The sequence below is a fragment of the Loxodonta africana genome, chromosome 10, assembly GCF_030014295.1.
Source record: "Loxodonta africana isolate mLoxAfr1 chromosome 10, mLoxAfr1.hap2, whole genome shotgun sequence".
NCBI lineage: Eukaryota > Metazoa > Chordata > Mammalia > Proboscidea > Elephantidae > Loxodonta > Loxodonta africana.
The window spans coordinates 87,181,821-87,203,743 of record NC_087351.1 but is presented as its reverse complement, the minus strand read 5'-3'; the positions used below and the strand labels follow the sequence as shown (position 1 = coordinate 87,203,743).

Here is a 21,923-nt window from a genome sequence, read left to right as displayed (position 1 = left end):
AGGCAGACCCAGTCGGGGTTCCATCTTCTGTCATATTTGTATGGTGTTAACACTGCCAGAGTATGGGGTATCACAGGACCATCGATGGGACATTAAGTGGCTTTCAATGCTAACGACAGCCATTGGTGTAACAGTGCTGGAGACCTGCACAACTGCGGTAACCAGAGGAGCCCAGAAACAGGAAGCCCGTCTGAGAACATTTGCCCTTTAATTTCCATTTAAAATCAGTTTAAATATTTTAATTACAAGTTCTGAATAGTGACGACATAGTAGATACTGCAGGCACTCAGTATTGCTCCTGCCCCTTCCCCCCTCCCCCCACTCCCAGGCCCTGCTTCTTCACTCAAGATACAAGTGGGCACTCTGCACTAAACGGCCCCCTGGTGTCAAGTGTCAGCAGCCTCAGGCTTGGATGCAGCTGGATAGCAGTGAAGCCCAGCAGCTTTCACAAGATACTTGCATTTAACCATGCTCCAAGGAATTCCAATGGTTGTGCCCAGACCCAGTGGCAGGGCCCTCAGAGACAACACCAGCCATTTCACCACATCTTGGGGCTGGTTTCTACCACAGTCCATCCTCCCCCAGATCTGTGTCCTGCAGAGGAAGAGCTGCTAAGGCCCTGCTCCCTGAAGGCCCCAGTGCAGGAACAGAACTGCCTGAAACCCACGAGCCTGTACCAGCTTGAATGTAAAAGCTCAAATCAATCTGAGCCAGTCCGCAGAACCCCTGACCCCCACCCCAATCTCTACCAGGCTCCTGCCCTCGGCCGTGACCGGGCTCTGAGCCACTGTCATGATGTGCTAGAATCTGCCCTACGTGAGAACAATGCGCAAGAACGGTTTCCAGCAGCCTGGAAAGGGCCGGCACTACCACATCTGTGTGTAGTTGTGCCAAAACGGGTCTTCCTGGTGTGAGGCTATGACGGTGAGTGTGAGGGCAGGTCCGGATTCCTCTACCATCTATGTTTACAACACATGACCTCAGGAGGAATCTGCCCTCTCCTCCCCCTCTCCAACCTAGATCCCCTGGCCTGTGCTTCCTGGAAGAGGTAGAAGAGGCATCTTGAAGTCAATGAAAGCTGAGAATGAAGGTGCCATTTAAGAAGCAAAGCAGCACCTCCCCCTGTGTTCGACGCCTCACACAGGTGGAATCTAGTGAGGATGGGCACAGCCAGGACAGAGGCTGCTCTGAGCTTGGGAGGCCGGGAGCCTCCTAGGCATGTCTCTGGAGAGTGGACTGTCACAAGATAGAAACTTAAGAATCACATGGTCCCGGTGATTTCCCTATTATATACTGGCACTGGGGAGAAGCAAAATCATCTCTGCAGAGAGCTGATGGAAGAAGGGCAGGAATATTAGTGAGCATCCTTTAAGACTCTCTCTCTCTCTCAAGTATTCGAGTATAAGAGAACACTGCAGAGAGGGAGAGAGCCTGGCAGGAACGCCAAGAAAAGAAGACCTGCGACTGCTGGTTACATAGTGCCCCAGTTTCCTTGCCTGAGGCCACCAACATGTGCCTGAGTGCCACCAGGCTAACCCAGGACCTGTGAGGGGACAGGGAGAAGACTGGTTTTCAGTTCCTGCATGGTCGATTTGGAGGGCATGTGGCTTCGTCCTAAAGGTCCAGTAGGAGGACTCTGGGATCCTCTACTGCTGCCTTGATTTTGCGGAGGAAAGTCACTGCCTCTCTGCCGTCAATCAGCCGGTGGTCGTAGGTCAGTGCCACGTACATCATGGGCCGCACCTCCACCTGCAGAAAGGAGAGGTCAACAGGTTTATCTACAACAGGTCAGAGAAAGCCTTGCTGGGGGAGGAAGATGAGAAAGCATGGCCCACAGGAAAGTTCCCAGTTCCAGAATCTTTCCTATTGAAGTCGTTTCTGAATAATTACAATATTTTCAAAAACCAAGCCTCACCCTTAATGCAAAGCTCCTCAACTCAGAAACAAATCTTAACCAAGAAAACAGGAGTCCCTCACTACTGACTTCTTACATAGTCTGCCCTCTTCTTCCTATGTGGTCTACATGGATGGTCATCCCTTCACTTCTGGCTGGTTACAGCTGCTTCTCTGTGTTTATAATTTAAATTGTTTTTAACCTGGGGTCCACAAATTCTCTGAAATTGTAATGACAAGTAGGGTATGTGGGCATTTTCACAGAAGAAGATCCAGTTTTAAGATTCACAGGAGAGTGAAGAGCCCCAAAAAGCTCTTAACACAGGAGTCCCAGAAAGCTTTTCCTTACTGATATCCAAGGGCTAGCTCAAGCCCCTTTGATCCAAGTCTCTGAACTCCCAGAGAACTTCTAAGCCTTATCCTACAATGAGGCAGCTAAACTATTGCTCTGCACTGTGGTCCTCTGCTTCCCAGGGGCAAGAATCATGTCTCCAACTGTATCCCCCACCCCCTACGGCACCTAGAGTTAACCAGCTGCATTCAGTGAATACTTGACTGGTTCCGGATGAAGGAACAAGCCTTCTCAGCTCAATGGTTCTCATACTCCCACTTGCATCAGAGTCACCTCCAGTTTCTGGTTCAGCAGACCTGGGGAGGGGTCCAAGAATGCATGTTTCTAATAAGTACCCAGGTAATGCCGATGATGCTGAAGCACAGACCACATTTTGAGAACCCATGTCTTAGCTGTTAATCAGAAACTAAGAAATGGAATGGAAATCAGAGTGAATCTCTTGTAATTACCATTTATGTTACCACCCCCCTCATCATCACCCAGCCGCCAGAACCTGGGAGGCGAGCATCCCTACCTTGCCTCCCACGGCCACCGGCCTATCAAAGATGCCGTGCATGCCCAGGATGGCAGACTGAGGGGGGTTGATAATGGGTGTTCCAAAGAGCGAGCCAAAAACGCCGCCGTTGCTAATGGTGAAAGTGCCACCGTCCATATCTTCAATGGCAAGTTCATTCTTTCGGGCCTAAAAACAGATTTCATAAGTGAAATAATAAACCAACTGGGCCGGCAGGTATCTTTCCTTCACCCTTCTCAGGCACTATGTACTTCTGATGAAGCAAAGTCGAACTCCAGCTTCCTGAGCAGTGCTTACTAGCGAGCCCAGCCTCTCTCAGCTCTCTTCCCTAACCTGCCCAGCAGCTTATACGCATGCATCTTTCTACTTTACCTTCTCTCCCAGCTCACTGATGGTTCGCTCAATATCTGCAAAATTCATAGCTTCCACATTCCTGATGACGGGAACCACCAGACCCTGAAGGGAGTTAAAAGCTGGTCTCAGTTGCAAATAGTACCTTCTATAGATACAATTCCCTGGATCTGAGACAATGTTCTCCCCTCCCCAAATACCTCAATTATTCCATGTGATTGAACAGAAAGTCTAAAATGTTTAGGTCTAAGGCTAAGATCAAAGAAAGTGGTAAGGTCAAAAACAGGTTGCTCTTTTAGGAGCTCCCTTTTAGAAAGACAAAGTTACAGAAGTGTTCTCTCCCAGGGGTCTGTTTCTTCACCCAGATGAGGGTTCATGCCCAGCGCTCCCACTCCTGCCCCAACATACCCGTGGAGTAGCCACTGCGACACTGATGTCAATATAATCCCTATACACCACCTCTTTGGTTGCATCGTCAATCACTATGAGAAAGAAAACACATGTTACTTACAACCCCCCAGGGGGTGCTAATGAGGAAATATTTGCATTAAGAGAGTAAAAAGACAATCTGTAGTGCTTGGTACTGTATAGGTTGGCCAACCAATGTGAAAACCATGGCATTGTAAATGGTAGTTGGCACTCCTCTTACGCCCATATAACCCATCAGAAGATCTCCCAAGCCCCCTGGCTGAGCCTAACCTCAGGAGAATCAGAAAGGCTCAGTACACTGGCTTACACAGGACAGGTACACACTAAGTTCCTGTTCATTAGCTCTACTCAAACTCTCCCTCAGCAGAGAAGGGACAGGTTTCAGAAGTGCTCCAGCAAAGGCAAATGGACAAAGGAAAGAGGGGAGGAGGAGGATGCCCATTCTGCTTCCCACTCTGAACCAGAGGAAGGATAGCCTCTTTCTAGGAGAGTCAGGAGGAAGCAGAGAGGGCTGGCTTTATAGATAGGCCAGCTTTAGACAGCAAACCAGCAGCTAAAAATTTAGGTCTAGGGCTCATGACAAAACAAAGGTTAATAGGTTTGGGAATCTTTTACACAGAAAGAAAGTCTAAATTGTATTAGATGAGATATCAAAGAAAAGCACATGATGTTTGGAAAGAGGCCTACATGTATGGGAGCCAATAGAGGAGATGGAGAGAGTGCCAATCAGGGAGGCATGAGAAGAAGGAAAGAAAAAGTAGTACACATTTGAGCAAAACAAAGACAGCCCTTCTACCTACCTAGAGCACACCACTTAATGGAAGGGATCAGGGTTTCTATTTCTAGATCTTTAAGAACCCTGGCACTGCTGGGGGTTGCACACTGTCATTGCCCAGCTCCAATCTTCCAGGGAACAGAGAAGTGTCTCAATAGGACAAAGAGAACAGCTTAAGTCAATACTTCTGTGATGTAGATGAGTAAAATGGAAGGAAAATGAGCACCAAATTCAGGAAAGGGGGGCTGAGCCCAAGGCCTCCCAATGAGGCCCATCAGCTAGAGATCAGAGATCACCCTGAAGTCTGTGCCAAGTGTGGAAGTCAGGCCCCATGACCACAGGGCCTATGGGAGGGGGGTGCCAGCTGGGACGAGAGCTTGCACCCTGACACGAGACAGCCTGGAGAGCTAGGCTGCCCCAGCACTGCCTGCTGCCAGAGCAGCTGCCGAGCTGTGCACTGGGAGAGAAACTGTTCTGTCTAGCTAGTGGGGAGACAGTCATCATGATGCTATTTCAAGAAATAAAAAATAAACGCCAATCAAGAGATCCCTAGAGAAAACACTCATGTCTTCACAGGAAGGAAATAAAAAGCCTTGGCCTGTTGACCCCCATCTTTGTGTCTGTGTGTGGGAGCCACGTCTGTGTTTGTACACGTAACTCCCAGGACCTCTGTGATCTGGCCACAACCAACTCACCTGCATTTACGACAGGCTGCTCCTGCAAGGCAAAGGCTGAGGCCTTCACAAATGCCGACATGAAGCCTAGTTTGAGGTTATGTTTCTTCAGAAAAGCGTCTCTGTGCCGAGCCCTCATCTCCTGAATGTTACTGCAAAAACACATTACAAAACAAACCAACCACAAATGAAGCCACGATTTTGACTTTCATACCAGTTAACTCTTTGTATACAACTGTGTACACCACTGGGTGGGCAAGCTTTTCTCTTACGCAGGGCCATTTACCCAAGTTCAAGTTTTGAAATAGTGCACTAGAAGTCAATACAATAACTTTGTTCTATGTGTTTGTTTTACAAAAAATGGATATAAAGGAATCAGGTTCAATCTGTCTTTAAGGTGAGCTGGGCCCTACAAGGCTCCTCCATGTTCCAGAGTCACAGATGTCAGTGGCAGATAACAAGAGATCACACAGCACACCAACATTCTTGATTTCTGGCTACACTAAAATCATGAGCTGTTGCTGCCAGCTGCTGCCAAGTCAATTCCGACTCATGGCGACCCCATATGTGCAGAACAGAACCGCTCCATAGTGTTTTCAAGGCTGTGACCTTTTGGAAGCAGGTTGCCAGGTTTGTCTTCTTAGGCCCCTCTGGGTGGGTTCTAACTGCCAACCTTTCAGTTAGGAGTCGAGTGCTTGCCCATTTGTGCCACCCAGGGACTTCAAAATAATGAGCTATTTACCCTGAAAAAAAATTTTTGAAGCATGAAATAAGCAATATTCTTTTTAGAATTATTTTCAAAAAACTACCAAACCAGACTATGACTTATGACATACCTGCTGTCTCTTGATTAGTGGAGACAAAAAGCCATGGGTGTCTGGGGCCCATGTGAGCAAAAGGAGTCATGACTCTACAGGTAGTCCCCAACTTATAATGGGGTTCCATTCCGACAACCCTGTTATAAGCCAGTGCCCCATTTTTTTTTTTTTTTTGGTTTTAGTTTTCATTATTATTGCCTTTTAAGTATCTTTATAAATCTGATCTTTGTCTTTGGGGGTTGGAAACATTACATATAAACATACAGATATGATGACAACAGCAAATTACACACTGTAACATTGTATGCAGTACATTACTAACAATGTTTAAAAAAACAAAAAGGATGGCTGTAAGTATAGTTTGTTGTAATTCGAAAATCCTAAGTCGGGGACTACCTACACATGGCAGGGTATATGGCTCAGTGCTCTTTTAGGCTCATGGGAAAGTGAGCAGATTCCTTCTTCATCTCCCCAGAGTTAGCAGTTCCACCTGCTTATGCATCAAACAGGTTCTAAACATGCACCACATGTGAGGGTCAGTGCTGGACACCAAGACGCAAAGATGATGAAGACACAACTCTTGCCCTTAAGATCAGTATAATGGATGTGGTTTCCTTGGTATTTAGAAAAGTGGTAATGTGTAGACTAGACCTGCCCCCTTTGGATAAAACTTCCAAAGGTATGAGCGGCAGGGTCTGCTGAGATGCCTTTGGAACACGAAGAGCTTTTGTGCCTTGGAACTGGTTTTTCCATACACGTGATGCAGTTTGGGGAAATGGCTTTCCCATCATTTTGCACAAAAACTTCAGTATTTATCGGAATAGAGTTCTGTGATAGAAACTGAATTTAACTTCCTCTCAGGCCCAGATGCTCAGCTCTGCCCTTCTTCCTATAATGGCCTAATTTGACATTAGCATGAAACATAAGATGCGGTACAACTTTAACTCCCCCCTTCAGAGCTTTTGTTTTTGAAAAAGGAGGTTTTCCTGGGGGGATGCTGATTGGGTTTAAAATGTTTGTTTTCCTGAGTCTAACCTTATTTAGTGCTAGGATTACCACCCTAAAGACATTACTGGTTCCCAAGACACAAGAGCTGCAGAAGAGGGAAGGAGAAGTGATAAACATCTCTGCTCTCAACCCTGCCCAAATGCTATTGTCTGGTCATTAAGTCGTTTCTATTTCAGAGCTGTGGCCTTGGAGATGGGCTGGGATGACAGGGGAGAGGTGGAGGTCTCAGAAGGGCCCCTTATGGGTTAGCTGATCAGTATAAGACCCAAAGGGCACTCGATCGAAACCAGACTAGATCTGCAGTGAGGGCTGCAGTGAGACCCCAGGCCACTGTTAAGTGACACCTTGATTAGTATCTGAAAGGGGATCCAGCTGCTGTACCTACCTCCCAGTCAATGCTGCTGGGCCAACTGCATCTTTCAAGGCCACAAATATTTACATGTTTTTTCTTATTAAGGAATTGGGTAGAATTTCAAGGTCTAATTCAATTTGTGTACAATTTGGCCCTAATGCATTGAAACATAAGCTGCAGCCTTTCTGATCCATTAGTCAAGGTCCTTGCCTACATCCTATGGACAGGATACAAATCTTCGGCTTGAATGACACCCAGTCTCTTTAGGAAGCATCACAATAGGATGGTAGACATCTAATGAAATAGGCCCTACTCTGTGAAAAATATCACAGTACACGGCTAATAGACCACTCCATTTTCACTACTTTTCAGGTCCCCATCCAGAAGAAAACAAATTTCCTTAGAGCAGAGTAGATCAGCACACTAATCACTCAGGACAAAAAGAAGCAACGGATGACTAGGAGACTTGATTTATTACCTCCTGAATGAAATATAAACTTCTTACTCTGGAATTCAAAACATCCTGAAACATGGATCCAACCTTCTCTACCATTCTTTCCTATACATATTCCTCAAAGTAGAAATGACTTTTTACTATTTCTCAAATGTGTCTCGTACTTTCCTGCCCAGGTGTCATGGTCCAAACTGTTAACATCATCTAGAATGACCTTTCTCCACAACTGTACGTGTCGAAATGCTAGTCATTCTTTAAGGTCTATTTAAAATCTCTCCCCTCCAAGAAATCTTTCCTAATCCTACCCACCCTACCTCTGCCCCAACCCCAAAACAAATGATCTCACTCTCTCCCTTACTTCATACTCAATTCTACACTTCCAATACTTAGTTTTATAGATTTTACTTTGCATTTGTCCAAACCAAACAGTAAGCTGTAAGAGGGTGGGGGCTCTTTTCTACTCATCTTTGTAGTCACCTTGGATTTGCTATTACAGTACCATGAATACAGTAAACACTCAAAAAAAGTCTGTCAAGTTTAACTACATTCTCTTCCCTAAGTGCTGCTATTTGTACACATCAAAATCTTAAAGGAGAAAACAGGTGGGTCAATAACGACCTCACTAAAGAAATGGGTATATTGAACTGGTTCCTTTGGTTTATATTGAGGTTCTTATTTAAAGACAACCTGCTTTCATTTCATTACTAATTCTTGGAAAGGTGAAAGCTATGACAAGCCTATAGCTTTTCACCTACCAGATTCCAAGTTCCCTAGCAACAAGCATAATGAGCAGTCACCTTGAGAATGGAGCAGAGTGTGGGCCCTGGTTCTGGGCATGCTATCAAGCAGCCCCTCTTCCCAAGGGGAGGCCCGGGGGTAAGCCTTATTGGCTTGGTTTCCTCTCTCTGCTTGGTATCCCCTGACACTCATCATCAGATTTTAAGACTATTACCAGCCTCATTTATCAAAGATTTAAGGTATAAAAATCTAAAAGACTAATAAGTTTTTTAAGTCAAGAGGAGGTAGGCATGACATTTGAAAAGTCAATTAGAGGATGAAACCAATGGGTCACTGTGTGTGGGTCAACAAGAGATAATGCGTGAAGAAGTACCTTTTCCCTGTCAAGTCAGTTTTGGAATCAGCACCAGGTAGGAACTGGGGCAAGTTCAAGTGTTCTTCAAGCGAAAAAGGCATGGGAAATACACAGGGACTAAAGATCTCACCTCATGTCAACCTCATTGAAAGTAGTCAGCATTGCACATGTATTCTGGGCTTCCTTCAGACGCTGAGCAATGCGCTGCCGCATTCTGTTCATTTTCTCCTGAAAGTGAAAGTGGGACAGGTATCGACAACCTAGTCTCTTTGGATCATGCATGCCCCGTTTAGTCAGCGGGGACGCTCAGTTTGTCAGGAGTGGACGGCCAAGGACTACATGACCACGCGGTATATGAGTATAATGAGAGCTCCGGCATCCTGTCCTGTGGTGGGTGGCCTTGCTTCTCTGAGCAACAAAAGGAAACCATGGGCCAAAAAAACCACTCACTCAGATGTGCCTGAAGTCTGACCAAGAATGGAGGCCCAGGACATGGTTTGATTTAAAAACCAAACCCAACACAATTTATGAAAAGGAAGAGTGTGGCTTAGGTCTAGCCAGCCTAAGGATCATTACAGAAAGGGCAATTTCTGGGGATAGAAAAAGACTTGCCTGAAATAGCTATTTGTGGAGAGAAACACTCAAGGGAAACTCACGAGCAACAACAAATTTTTGAGGCTTGTATTTTTAGAGGTATTCTCAGGCAGGGGAACCCACACTCTTGACCATACTTCTTGAGGTTTTATGTCTGCCCCTGACAGCTACTGGTACTGTGCAGCCCTCAGCTAAGCATCCCGGAAATATAGGAATAGAGCTCACTAAACCAGATCTTTGAAATGGGGAAGGCTACTAAACTACCATCTCCTGCAAATATCCTACTTGCCCAAGGCATATACAGTGGAAAAACCACTGCACTAGGGTTCAGGAAACCTCAGCTTCTAGTCCTGACTACAATTTAATGGTTCTGTGACTATGAACAAGTCACTTCCTGAAATTCAGAGTCCTCGTTTTCCAGACAGGAAACACTTGCTGTGTGCTTCAAACAAAATAATCTAAACTGAAGGCACTTGACTTTGGGGTCACTATACAAAACAGAAAGAATCACCATCCCAGTAATGATATTTGAGCAGTAATGTCAGGAGGTACACAGTCAAACAAAATTAACCCTAAAAGTCAATACTTAGTACAGGCTGGCATAAGAGATGCTCCCTAATTGAGGCTGAAAATATCTTATTTGCAGATGAGCTAACTTGTCTCCACATCTTTCTATATAATCCTAGAGAGTCAAAGCTTTTGTACTTCTCAAAGTTGAGATCTTTAGTAGGATAATAAATTGTTATTTATTTAGACAAATAGAAATCAATAAATAGAATGAATTCAATGACTACAATGATTTCAATTACATGCATCATTTCCTCCTCCAAACATGTGATCTGACCCAAGATTACTCATTTAGAGAGTAATCCCTAATTCCTAAAACCCTGGCCTATGACTTTTAGAATTCTGCCAAGTTTATCTTCACACCATGAAGCAACTTTTAATTTCCGGGAATATTAAATCCAACCTCCGTTTCCCAGAGGCCATTAAAGCTGTTAAGGCCAAGGGAATAAGCTGCAGGGAGTCTGGCCATTCAAAGGTGGGCACCACCACACCCACAGTCCACTAATCTCAACAGTTTCCCTCCTCACAGTGGTCCTCAGAGGCTTACCCGGTGTTCTGAACGCAGACCTTTGCCAGCTTCTAGCTCAGCTACTGGTGGAGCAGCAGTGGGTTTTATTGCAGATACTGAAAAACAAGAGAGGGGGTATGGCTGCATGAGAAGGAAGGAAATATTACTGAGTACCTGCCAGTGCTTTCATACTGTACTGTCACTTCATCTTCAAGATACTCTGAGGTGTGTGGTATATGCCAACTTCAGAGATGCACAATCTGTTGAGGAAGGTTAAGTTAACTAGCCTAAAGTCCCATAGCTAGTAAACAGAGAGCTAGGATGTAAACCCAAAAGCAGCCATTTGGGCCTGTTCAGAGCCATGATTAGTCTCAGACGTAAGGGAACATGACACTAGATGAGATGGTCTTCCTTCACGTAAAGACTTGGGAGTTAGAGGCTCACCTGGTTTGCTAGCAGGAGGTTGTGTGGGTGAGGGCACCGGTGGCATCTGAGTGGGTATGGGTGCTGCAGGTGGAGGAGGAACTGCTGATGCCACTGGCTCTGCTTTGGGGGCTGCAGCAGCGGGAGCTTCAGCTGGCTTAGCCTTAGCAGGAGCAGCTGGAAAACAAGAAAAATAGATTCCACTGCTATGTCTGGAATAGAAAGCAACTTAATCGCAGATGTTAAACAAAATTTAGCAGCAAAATCCCTACCTCCAAGCAATTCACAAGTATCTATAAGGTATCTACCATATGTAAGGCACCAGAAGATACACACAACGATATAAGGCACTATATTTCTATTCTCCAGGGATCTTACATGTCCTACATCAGATAACTAGCTCAATTCAGTTTCCTCTTGATTTCACAAATATCTATGGATCATTAAATTCAGCAAGTACTTTCAAAGCACCTAATAAGCACAAGGAAACGTAAACTTCCAAGCAAAGAAAGAGGCGACTGAAAATGCTGAACCACACATATAAAAGCAGCCTATTTCTAATTCCGGTAAGACTGAGTCTCATCTGCTATTTTAATATCACGTAGGGAAGGCTATGCCTAACTATCAAAAAATCAAAGTTAAAATAATTAAGGATTCCTTTATGCTTTAGAGTTCCAAGCATTTCATCTAAGATGACTCTCATAATTGAGATACTCAATAATACGCTCACAACATTAAATTACATGTTTATTTAGATTTCGATTTTTACCCATCTGGACATTAAATTCAGTCTTATATTTAAATCAGAACTTTCCTTTGCTTTAACAGTAAGGAATGAGAGGTCAGAAGATGGAATTCTTCGGGTGGAAGAATTATTTTTATTTCCTAGTCTTCTATATATTCTTTCCATCTGGGCTTCTGGTCTTGCCCTGTTCAACCTCAATGATTCAATCTACTATCTCTCTGCTCGACTATTTTAACAAGAAAGAAACAGGCCTTAGTAGTTAATAGCATTTAACTAAGAACCAGAAAAAGTTATTTTCTTTGTGAGGTTCCATGCAAATTTTTGCTGTTATTTCTCATTTTCTTTCCTACAGAAATACCAATAGATTTGAAAAGAAACTATATTGAATTCTCCATAACAGACACTACGAAATATTGTTTCTTCTTACTTTAGAACAGTGGCTCTCAACCCTGGCTATGTATCAGAATCACTTGAGGAATACTTAAACAAACAAAAATGACTATAATCAGGATCCAACAACTCCAGACTTCAAGTATCAGAGTCTCTGGGACATGGGGCCTAGGCACTTGTATTATTTTAAAAGCTCCCACACGATGCCAAGGTTGGGGGAAAAAAACACTGTCTTTAGAATCTTTGTCATTTCTAGTACATCTTTAAGAAAAGGTCCGGCGTAAGAAACATACGTGGGAAGAACAGAGTATTATTTTTTTTTAATATCCTCTTCTAAGAGCTTGACATTTGAAGTTCGTACTATATAAATACTGCCTCTCTCATTTCCTCGGCTATGGATAGCTGGAATGCCAAGGGGTTTTTGAGGTATCAGGGAACGAGTACATTACGCTCAGCCCCAATTCCAAGGGGGCACACTGGAGACCCTGACAACCAGAACTTCTTTACCGTCAGTTTTCCTGAGTGTGAAAAGAGGAGTGCCTCCTTCTACTTTTCCCCCATCAGGTACCAAAAGAGCTTCAATCACGCCATTTGCTGGTGATGGAACCTGCACAGATGTCTGTAAAAGGAAGACAGATTGAGAAAGAGTCCAGACTTTTAGTCAGCATCAGAAAATTAAATGTATAGAATCTCAAGTATGAGTCACAAGAGATGCAACACAGATTATAAGACCCTGCGCGAAGAAATCTAAGTCCACACTCTCAGAGAAGAGTGATGGCAAATCAACACTATTATAGAGTCACCCTTTCTGTTCTTTCTGAAAACAGTAAAGCAATATTCACTTAATACGCTGTCAAGTGATAAATGAAAAATAACTGCAAACAGCTCATGCAAAATAAGTTGCCTGGAAGTTAAAAAGCTATAAAACTAAAACTAGAAAATACCTGCATGCAAACAATCCAAAAGTAAGCTTTTCAAGTTTTTTTTTTTTTTCTTTCCTTTTTAATGAGCTATTCCAAGCTCAGTGCAATCTGAGGTTACAGCCAGCTAAAAATTATCTTTAAACAACAGTTCCCTGTTTCTTTCATTAGGTTAAGAAGCCAAGGGGAGCGCATGAAGTATTGCCACTAAGATAGGACAAGCCTACCTTGTCAGTTTCAATCTCACAAACCACTTCATCTTCTGCAACTGAGTCTCCAACAGCTGAAAAGATAGTCAAAGGCTACCTATTAGGGGAAGCCTACAGTAGCCACAAAACCCCTTTTGGCAGGTGTGCTACAAGACCCTTTTCCTACAGGGCCAGGAGAAAGTACACTGTATGAAGGTAATAGGGTGACGTCATAAGGTCCACTGATTATCTTGTGGGAAGGGAGGACTTTTAGAAAATATTTAAACTCAAGAAGCGAGAGGGCACTAAATCTTACCTTTCTCCCACCTGACATCCCCCTCCGTGACAGATTCCGCAAAAGCTGGGGTATTGACCGTAATCACATCATTCTCTAGAAAAGAGCAAAAAAGAAAATCACAAGTAGTCCAAGATTTTCCTTTTTAACTTTTTTCTTTAATGAAACTCAGTCAAGTGTTGCTCTTCCCATTAGAACTCCAGTCCCAAGAAGGCAGGGAGCTGGAGGGAGATACTTACTATACACGGCTGTAGTTCTGAAGAAACGAACACTGAAGACACTGCTGCTGTTAATGCTACCAAAACAAAACAAAACAGAGACAATAACGCCGTTAGCAGGTGAACCACTCACATTTTATTCTAGTTAAGGCATCATGATTATCTTCTCTTTAAATCAGGGATTCTTGACTAGGGGTGCCCATCAGTGTCACCTGGGGGAACCTTTTTAAAGCATACATGTCTAGGTCCCACAGCCAGAGTTCTGACTCAGCAGGTCTAGCGTGAGGCCTGGGTGACTTGGGTGCCTTAAACAGTGAGCTCCTCCTGTGAGTCCAGGACAAAGTGCTGCACTGAAATGTCAGCTCTCACAAAACAGAGAGACCTACTTTTGGTTCTCTGAAGAAAAATGTAAGCAACCTCATCCTTTGCAGACCCACCAAAAGGACTTAGCTTCCTGACTAGGTTTCCTTCTTAGCTAACTATATTCCAAGTAAGATATACTGCGCACCCTCGGGGTACATGCTCTTGTGCCAAGTACAATGGAATTTCTGTCCTCAGGATTACAGATTTAGATTAGATAAAGCAGCAAGCTGAGAGAGTTAACATGGAAGTAAAGTAAAACAAGGGGTTATATGGGAAAAAACAAAAACAAAAAACAAGGTATCCCCTATTCTTTCACTTGCTAGCAAGGCAGCACATCAGTTCATTCTGGGCTCATTCAAGAGGAACCTCAAAAGGTCAAGGCACTTTCTGATGTGGCACTTACTTTAAATAATGTACATGGGAGCGTGGTATCACTTTTTTCTGCACAAAACCATTAACAATGGTTACCTCTGGGGAGTGGGAGGTGTAGATATATACAGGTATCTACGGGCACCTGTACATACATACACATAGAGGCACATTTTTTTTGGAGGGATGATTTGAACTCATGGGTACTTTCACCTTCTATACTTCAGGGTTGTTTGAATATTCTGCAAGTATTTAGTACCTTTATAACAGAAAAGCAAAGCAGATTTAAGTTGCCTTTTGTTTGGAAACCCTGGTGGCATAGTGGTTAAGTGCTACGTCTGCTAACCAAAAGGTCAGCAGTTTGAATCCGCCAGGCACTCCTTGGAAACTCTACGGGGCAGTTCTACTCTGTCCAATAGGGTCGCTATGAGTCAGAATCGACTCGATGGCACTGGGTTTTGGGTGTGTTAGTTTTACTTTTAAGTAAAAAAAAACTGTAAGGTCTATGTTGACTCAAGGAAAAAAATGTATGTTATGGGGAAATAAATACAGAAGACAGAAGGTTCTGCATAAGGTCTATAACCATGTAAAAGTATGCCCGTGGCAAGATCTAACGGGTAAGGACAAATGCAGACCTCTCTGCAATGACACCCAAGAACTCGGAGCACTGGCTGCCTCTGGGAAGAGGAATTTGGTGGAGCTGGAGGACAGGGACAGTAAGTTTTCTCATGGATACCTTTTACCTTTGAAGCATGTCAATGTACCACCTATTAAATAATAACATGAAACTAAAAATAATAATTAAAAAAAACCATGAAACTAAAAATAAAACTTTATAATAAAAGATTTTAAAAATAAAGTGGGTATCTTACTCAGGGGAGAAAAAGACAATACACAAAAGAAAAACAAGTATTAGATTAGGGATAAAATTAGTGGTGATTTTCCTTCCTGTAAAGTTTAGTTAGGAGCCTTGCTGGGGCTAAAATATAGTTATTTTAAATAATTTACTTTCAATGAGTTATTTTTTAGTATTTATTACACAGAGATTTGTGGTTTCTCCAATTTTCCCTTAAAGTGCAGATGAGTAGCACACTCTGAATTTCTCTCTAAATATTTTTTAAATGAGAAAAAGTATTAGATATTTACTGCAGAGTATTTAGAAACAGCAAAAAGTATATTTATGATTGGATTATACTATACAACATGAAATGGAATCATTTTGTAACCTGCCTTTTTCCACTTATTATAGCGTGAACATGTTAACACGACACAGCTAAACCAATCCTCTGTTGTTCGGCCATTTTTAGCAAATCTGTGTATTATCAGTTCTTCAGTATAGATTCCTAGAAATGGAATTGCTAGATCAAAAGGTATACATACTTCAAAGATGTCTGACTGCCAAACTGTCCTTCAAAAATAACACTGCAGATCATACATCTAGTACTGAGTACATAATTTTCTCAATAATAAAAAAAAAAATCCCATTGTGATGCACAGTGAGGAAGGAGCTACTCTGCTGACTCTTCACTTTGAAGACTCTCACTTGTAGAGAAAGTAGCTTGGTAGCTGTTTTTTTTATCAGGTTACTAAAGAGCACACTCACTCTTACTACCATCCTGAAAATACCTGGAATGCAAAGTAGCATTAAGCAACATTCATAAGCAGCAGTTAATCTGAAACACACATGGGCGGCCTTTCTCCAGACTGTGCATTACAAAATTATAGTTTTCTCTCCAAACTAGTCCAAGTCTCAGGGCTCAACCAACGAGTCTTTCACTTTCGCTGCTTCTAAAACAAACAACTATACTAAGAGGATGCTCTCAATCTCCACAATATATACAACCTCCAGTACTTCAGGTGCACTTGTATGCAGCTAGAATATCGAGTAGCACCCTTTTATATCCATTCCCATAAAAGAGAGTTCCAATTTAATATTCATTATAAACACTGCCAAAGACAGGCATCCTCCTGGTTCAGCACTTGACATGTGAGTGATGCTCAAGGTAAATTACACATAAAAAAGGAACATCAAGTTAGGTCTGTCCACTAACTACCTTGATTTCTAGGCTAAGAGGCCAGGGAAGAAACTGGACGGTCAAATTTGGTGTCTTCGTAAATACCCTATGGTCAGGTATCTGTGCTCCCCAGTGATACTTACACAGTCTTCCTGCTGTCAGGGTAACCTGGTCCCTGACATAACGAGACCCCTGCAAGAAACAAAACAACTCTTAACCAGCAACCCTCATCTTATAAAAGGTACCTGCTGGGAATGGAAAACAGGTATGGGAGAGCAGGGTCAACTACAGACAATAATGTAACCTTGATCACACAGAGCCCTGCTTCTCAAACTTCTCCACTAAAGTAGCCTTAGTAGCAGAAGGCAGTAGTGATGTAGGGTTGAGCGTATTGTTTGGGGAGGAATGGGGAGAAATACGAGGGGATAGCCCAAAGCAGTTTTATAATCTTATTTAGCTTAAAAACTCACAAGCTTTGCGTTATCCCTGTATACTTCCATAATACAATGCCTCAATTCTCTAAGTCTTCAAATAAAACTGAAGCTTGAAAAAGACATGTGATAGTTTATCCTGAGACTACACATAACTTAATTTGAAAAAAATTTGAGAAGCAGGGGGATATTTGGTCAGGGTTTCTGTCTCCCCAGTTACTGAATGGACTGAGCTGGAAGTCTTACTGCCTGAACCCTAGCAGCAAAGACTGGGCTACTTTAGGTCCAGGGTCTCCAAATTGCCCTAGGATTAATCAAATCACTTTACTGCCTCCCTGCCCCACAACTGTCTTTATCACAGGTAACTGCGTTTCTCCAACTAAAGACTAATTGCTACAGCTGTTTTTCCATATAGTCTATGTTTAATTTTTTTCAGACCTTAACAGCTCTTTCTGAACCATGTGCTCAGGAGGCACCAAATAGGAGACATCTCTCTTGTATCTACCTCCTGACAAATATCCCCAGGATTTTGGAGTCAAGTCTGCCACCCATGCAGGGGCAGGTTAGCCAATAGGTGCTTACCAAACCATCTTTAGTGCAACTGTTCACTACAGATTAGTAAGTAAGCACAAGTAAGCCCGTGCTCACCTTGCTTACAATCCATGACAAAGATGGGTCATCCATCCCTGTCAGGGACTGTAAATTTTAAAAGAGGCTTTGAAACCCCCAAAGCCATGACCCCCGTACGTTTTGTTAATCCAGAACTAAAACCATTCCTGAAGCCCACTCTTCATACAAAGATTAGACTGGACTATAAAACATAAAATAATACTCATGAGGAGTGTGCTTCTTAGTTCAAGCAGATACACGAGACCAAATGGGTGGCTCCTGTCCGGAGGCAGGATGAGAAGGCAGGAAGGGACAAAAGCTGACTGGATGGACACAGGAAACGGGGGGTGCAAGGGAAATGTACTGTCATATTGTGGGGATTGCAACTAGTGTCACATAACAATATGTGTATAAAGTTTTGTGTGAGAAATTAACTGGAGCTGTGAACTTTCACCTAAAGCACAATAAAAAATAACAAGAGGCTTTGATTCTGTAAGAAGGTGCTGTGGGGTTGGGACAGAGACAGATGCCAGCCATACCTAGCCACAGAATGTTTGATGCAGTGAAACAATGTGAAATTGATGACTACAGATGATCTGGTAAGCAAGGTAAGCACCATGCTTACTTTGCCTCCTGGATAATCCACCCCTGCACTTATTTATTTATTTATTTTTGCACTTATGTCTAGCAGCCAGTACTCTGCAGTATAAATCTCAAGCATAGCATGTCTTTGAGCTGGAATAGCCAGCAGCCCACATTGATTTTTGGAATCCTGAGTTGACTATAGAGTTCATCCTGCAGCAAGTTTCATTTGTACCGTGCTTTAAGGTTTATAAAAAGCTTTCACATAATGACCTCATTTTGATTTTCAAGTCTCTAAACACCTTTCTGAAGTGGAACGACCATCTGCCATTACTGGTTTCATATATAAATAGGGCATCCAGAGGTTAAGCGACTAGCCCGAAGTGAAACCGTGAGCCAGAACACAAACCCCAAGTACAAGGCTCTTTCCATTGTCCTCTAGTCTATAAAATGGAGAAAATATTTTCTGGCTTTTCTCAGGATTCCCAGTGGAAAAGAATGCTTATTATTGAGAGTCCACTATGAGCTGACATTGTGCTAGGTGGCTTATGTTCTCATGACCCTTACGATATAAATCTAAAGTCTTTACATGGCCTTGTCCCCTCCAACCCTGCCTATTTTCCCAGCCAGACAGGCTTCCCTTCTATTTCTGTGACTGATCAAGCTCCTTCCTGCCTGAAAACCTTTGTACAAGCAATTTCCTTTGCCTGGAATATTGCTCTTTTGGCTAACTCCTATTTATCCTGAGTCTCAGCTTAAATGTCACTTAAACAGGGGAGCCTTTAATGACATTCCCACCATACTCCTGCCCTCCCAAGCTGGGTTACATCATCCACCCTCTCACCTGTACCTATCTTCTGCTGTAGTTATCACAATGTAATTATGTCTTTATGTGTGCATAAACACAAATTATACTGTCTTTCCAGCTAGCCCGTAAGATCCATGTGGGCAGGTGCCATCTGTATCCCTGTCACTTAGCATAGTGCTTCCCATCTAGTAAGCACTCAATAAATTACCTGTTGACTACATGAGTAAATGATAACATGGCTTCAGGCTTTGGAGTCAGGCAGACCTGGCTTGACCAATAGTTCGCTGAGCGACCTTGGACAAAGTAGGCTACCTTTCTGAGCCTCCAGTTAAGAATTTATAAAAGAGATAATCTCTCTTAGTGTTTTGTGATCATTAACTGAAAAATGCAGAGAAAAAACTCAGAACAATGCTTGGCACACAGAAAGATCATGGTAAGATTCACTCATTCGACAAGTATTTATGCCAGGCATGTAGTACAAAATAAACCACATTAAAATACATTACTAATGATTTCCAAAAAAATTACTGGGATAAACTCTAAACTCCTTCCAAAAGTCTCTACACCATCCTCTGTCTCATTCCACTCTCCCCCTTAACCAAAATGCTCCAGCTACACCCCCTTTTTTCTAGTTCCTAAACACTGCCAAGCTCTTTCCTTCTCCAGAGATTTTATACGTGCTGTTCTCTTTCTTTTTCTTGCTGGCTCTGTCACATTCTCCAGGTCACAGCTTTAATGTCACCTACTCAGTGAGGCCTTCTCTGTTCACCTTTGTTTCCTTCTCAGCCCTTAACCAAATTTTTGACTGTTCACATGCTTAGCACTTTATACTTTTTGTTTTTCTGACTAGACTGTAAACTCCATGAGGGCAAGAATTGTTCACTGCCGTACCCCTAGTTAGTGCCTAGAACAGTGCCTGACACACAGACACTCAATAACTATGCACTGAATAAGTGATAGCTGTTGTTATTAAACAGCATGTAAGACAGTTAAAAGACCTTATTAACTCACATTGTGTTTCACGCCTATCTGAACTGTCTCAGAATGTTATGAGGAGAAACACAGCCACCCCGATTTTCCTCACATACTGCTCTGCCAGGAGGACAGTATTTCAGTTGACAGCCAGGGCAAGGGCAGAACTTACCAGGTAGGGAACGTCTCCCTAGAAGGCAATTCCCCTGTTGAGAAAGAAGACATTATCCAAGTCACCCAAGGTGAAAGAAGGGGGGAAAAAAAAAAAAACCCATTGCCATCCAGTCAATTCCAACTCACAGGGAGCCTATAAAACAAAAAACCAAATCCTTTGCCGTGGAGTCGATTCTGACTCATAGTGACCCTACAGGACAGAGCAGAAGTGCCCCACAGGGTTTCCTAGGAGCGCCTGGTGGATTCGAAATGCCGATCTTTTGGCTAGCAGCCAAACGCTTAATCACTGCACCACCAGGGACCCATAGGACAGAAGTGCCCCATAAGGTTTCCAAGGCTGTAATCTTTACAGAAGCAGACTGCCACATCTTTCTCCCGCGGAGCGGATGATGGGTTGAACCGCCGACCTTACCGTTAGTTGCCGAGCGCTTAACTACTGCGCCATCAGGGCTCCAGACTTTTCTCTTAAAAAACCAAAACCAAGCCCATTGCTGTACAGCCGATTCAGACTCATGGTAATGACGATTTTCTCTTAATGGCAGACTCAAAAGCTGCCCCAGTGCTAGTGACAGATGAATCTTGTGACTCCAAAAGATAAGTGCAACGCCCAGGGCTCGCGGTCCCAGACTGCACACTGCGCCTGTCAAACTACCTCAACTTCCCAACAGCGCTGACACCCCTGACTTTAACAGACGAGAGGAGACAGGTCGCTGCATCCCGCTGGGGGGCTCCGCGGCGCCTCCGCCCGAACTCTGAGTCTCCTGTCGGGACGGGCGCGGCTCTGGGTGGCTCCCGAGACCCGCGCGAAGGGTGGGGTGCACCATGGGACGGTCGGCGCAGGCTGCCTCGGGAAGGCGAGGGGTCGCCGAGCTTCGCAGGCATCGAAAGGCAGTCCCGGGGTTGAGGGCGGCCCCGGGCAGTGCAGCCCGCGGCCTCCGCGTCCTGGTGCCCTTGGTGCCCGGGCCGGCCGGCGCGTCGCGCCCCTACCCTCAGGCCGCCTGTCCCCCCACCGGCGGCTCCTCACCCGACGGGGCCCTGCTCCGGCCGGGCCGGGCCGTACCTTCTGGAAGGCGGAGAGTGAACGGCTGAACGCCCGGGACACGCAGCGGGACCGGGACAGCATCGCGAACGCGGCGGCGGCGGAGCCGAGGGCGGGCGGACACCGGATATTGGGCGCTGCAACAACCGGAAGTAGGGCGGGCCGCGGCACCTGCCGCGCGGCGAGGGGTGTTCGGGGCGAACCACTGGCTTGCAAGTGGGCGGCCCCGCCTGGCATCAGTCCGGCGGCGCTCGCCTGCGGGTGGGCTGTTCGAGCCTGCTGGGCTGCGTGCCCGCCAGGACCTTTCCTCCGAAGCTGCCCACGACTGCCTGGTGCCGGGGTCGCCCTCGGGTCAAGCCCTCCCTGACCTTTCCGACGAGATGGACGCTGAGCGCGGCGTCCTACTTGCCTGGGACCCCCCCCACCCCCCCCACCCCCCCCCCCACCCGAGCTCGGGACCGTTCGGCCACAGCTCCACGAGAAAGAGGCGAAAGGCGGGCACGGGCTTTGAACTCGGAACTTGGCAGATAATGCCTATCTGGTCTTAACATTTGTGTGGCTCTGGTCAGGTTCCTTAACTGTGAGAAGACCATTTGTCGCATCCCTGCCTCCCTAACCCCGAAACAAAGATACAACCAGGACCCCACCAGAATTGAAAGGCTCCCATTGCCCTTTTACCAAGCCAAAGACTTTCACCAGCTAGCCTTACCTCTTCAATGACATCTTCCAGTTTTCCCCAGTCCCTACCCAAACTCCCTCCAGCCAAACTAATTGTTCCCCACACATGTTGTGCATTTTGGTGAGTCATTTGTTTGTCACCCCACCACTAGAATATAAACTTCATTAGTCTTGTCTTGTTCACTGCTGTCTCCCCAGCACCTGAACAGAGATTGGCATAGGTTTAGGTGCACAAGAAGTACTTGTGGGCTGAATTTGGGCCTTCCAGGTTTAGGCATACCATTCTGCCCTGCCTTCAAAACGAAAGCACAAAGCACCCCTT

The 21,923-nt window shown here is 44.5% G+C and overlaps 1 protein-coding gene across 2 annotated transcripts; it reads right to left on the bottom strand.

The window, feature by feature from the left end:
- Positions 1-184: 184 nt before the first annotated feature.
- DLST (dihydrolipoamide S-succinyltransferase) lies at positions 185-21,052 on the bottom strand. Of its 2 annotated transcripts, none has more exons than XM_003408772.4 (15): positions 20,945-21,052; positions 19,883-19,916; positions 16,452-16,500; positions 13,583-13,638; positions 13,365-13,439; positions 13,088-13,143; positions 12,448-12,559; positions 10,827-10,982; positions 10,422-10,498; positions 8,844-8,941; positions 5,010-5,140; positions 3,519-3,592; positions 3,132-3,215; positions 2,760-2,927; positions 185-1,749 (listed from the first exon to the last, which is right to left on the bottom strand). In XM_003408772.4, the coding sequence occupies exons 1-15, from the start codon at positions 21,005-21,007 to the stop codon at positions 1,615-1,617; spliced, it is 1,368 nt and encodes a 455-aa protein (XP_003408820.1). In that variant the 5' UTR covers positions 21,008-21,052; the 3' UTR covers positions 185-1,614. The 2 variants fall into 2 exon arrangements, with proteins under 2 accessions (XP_003408820.1, XP_023402135.1); XM_023546367.2 differs by having other exon boundaries at positions 20,909-21,044.
- Between the last annotated feature and the right edge of the window lie 871 nt (positions 21,053-21,923).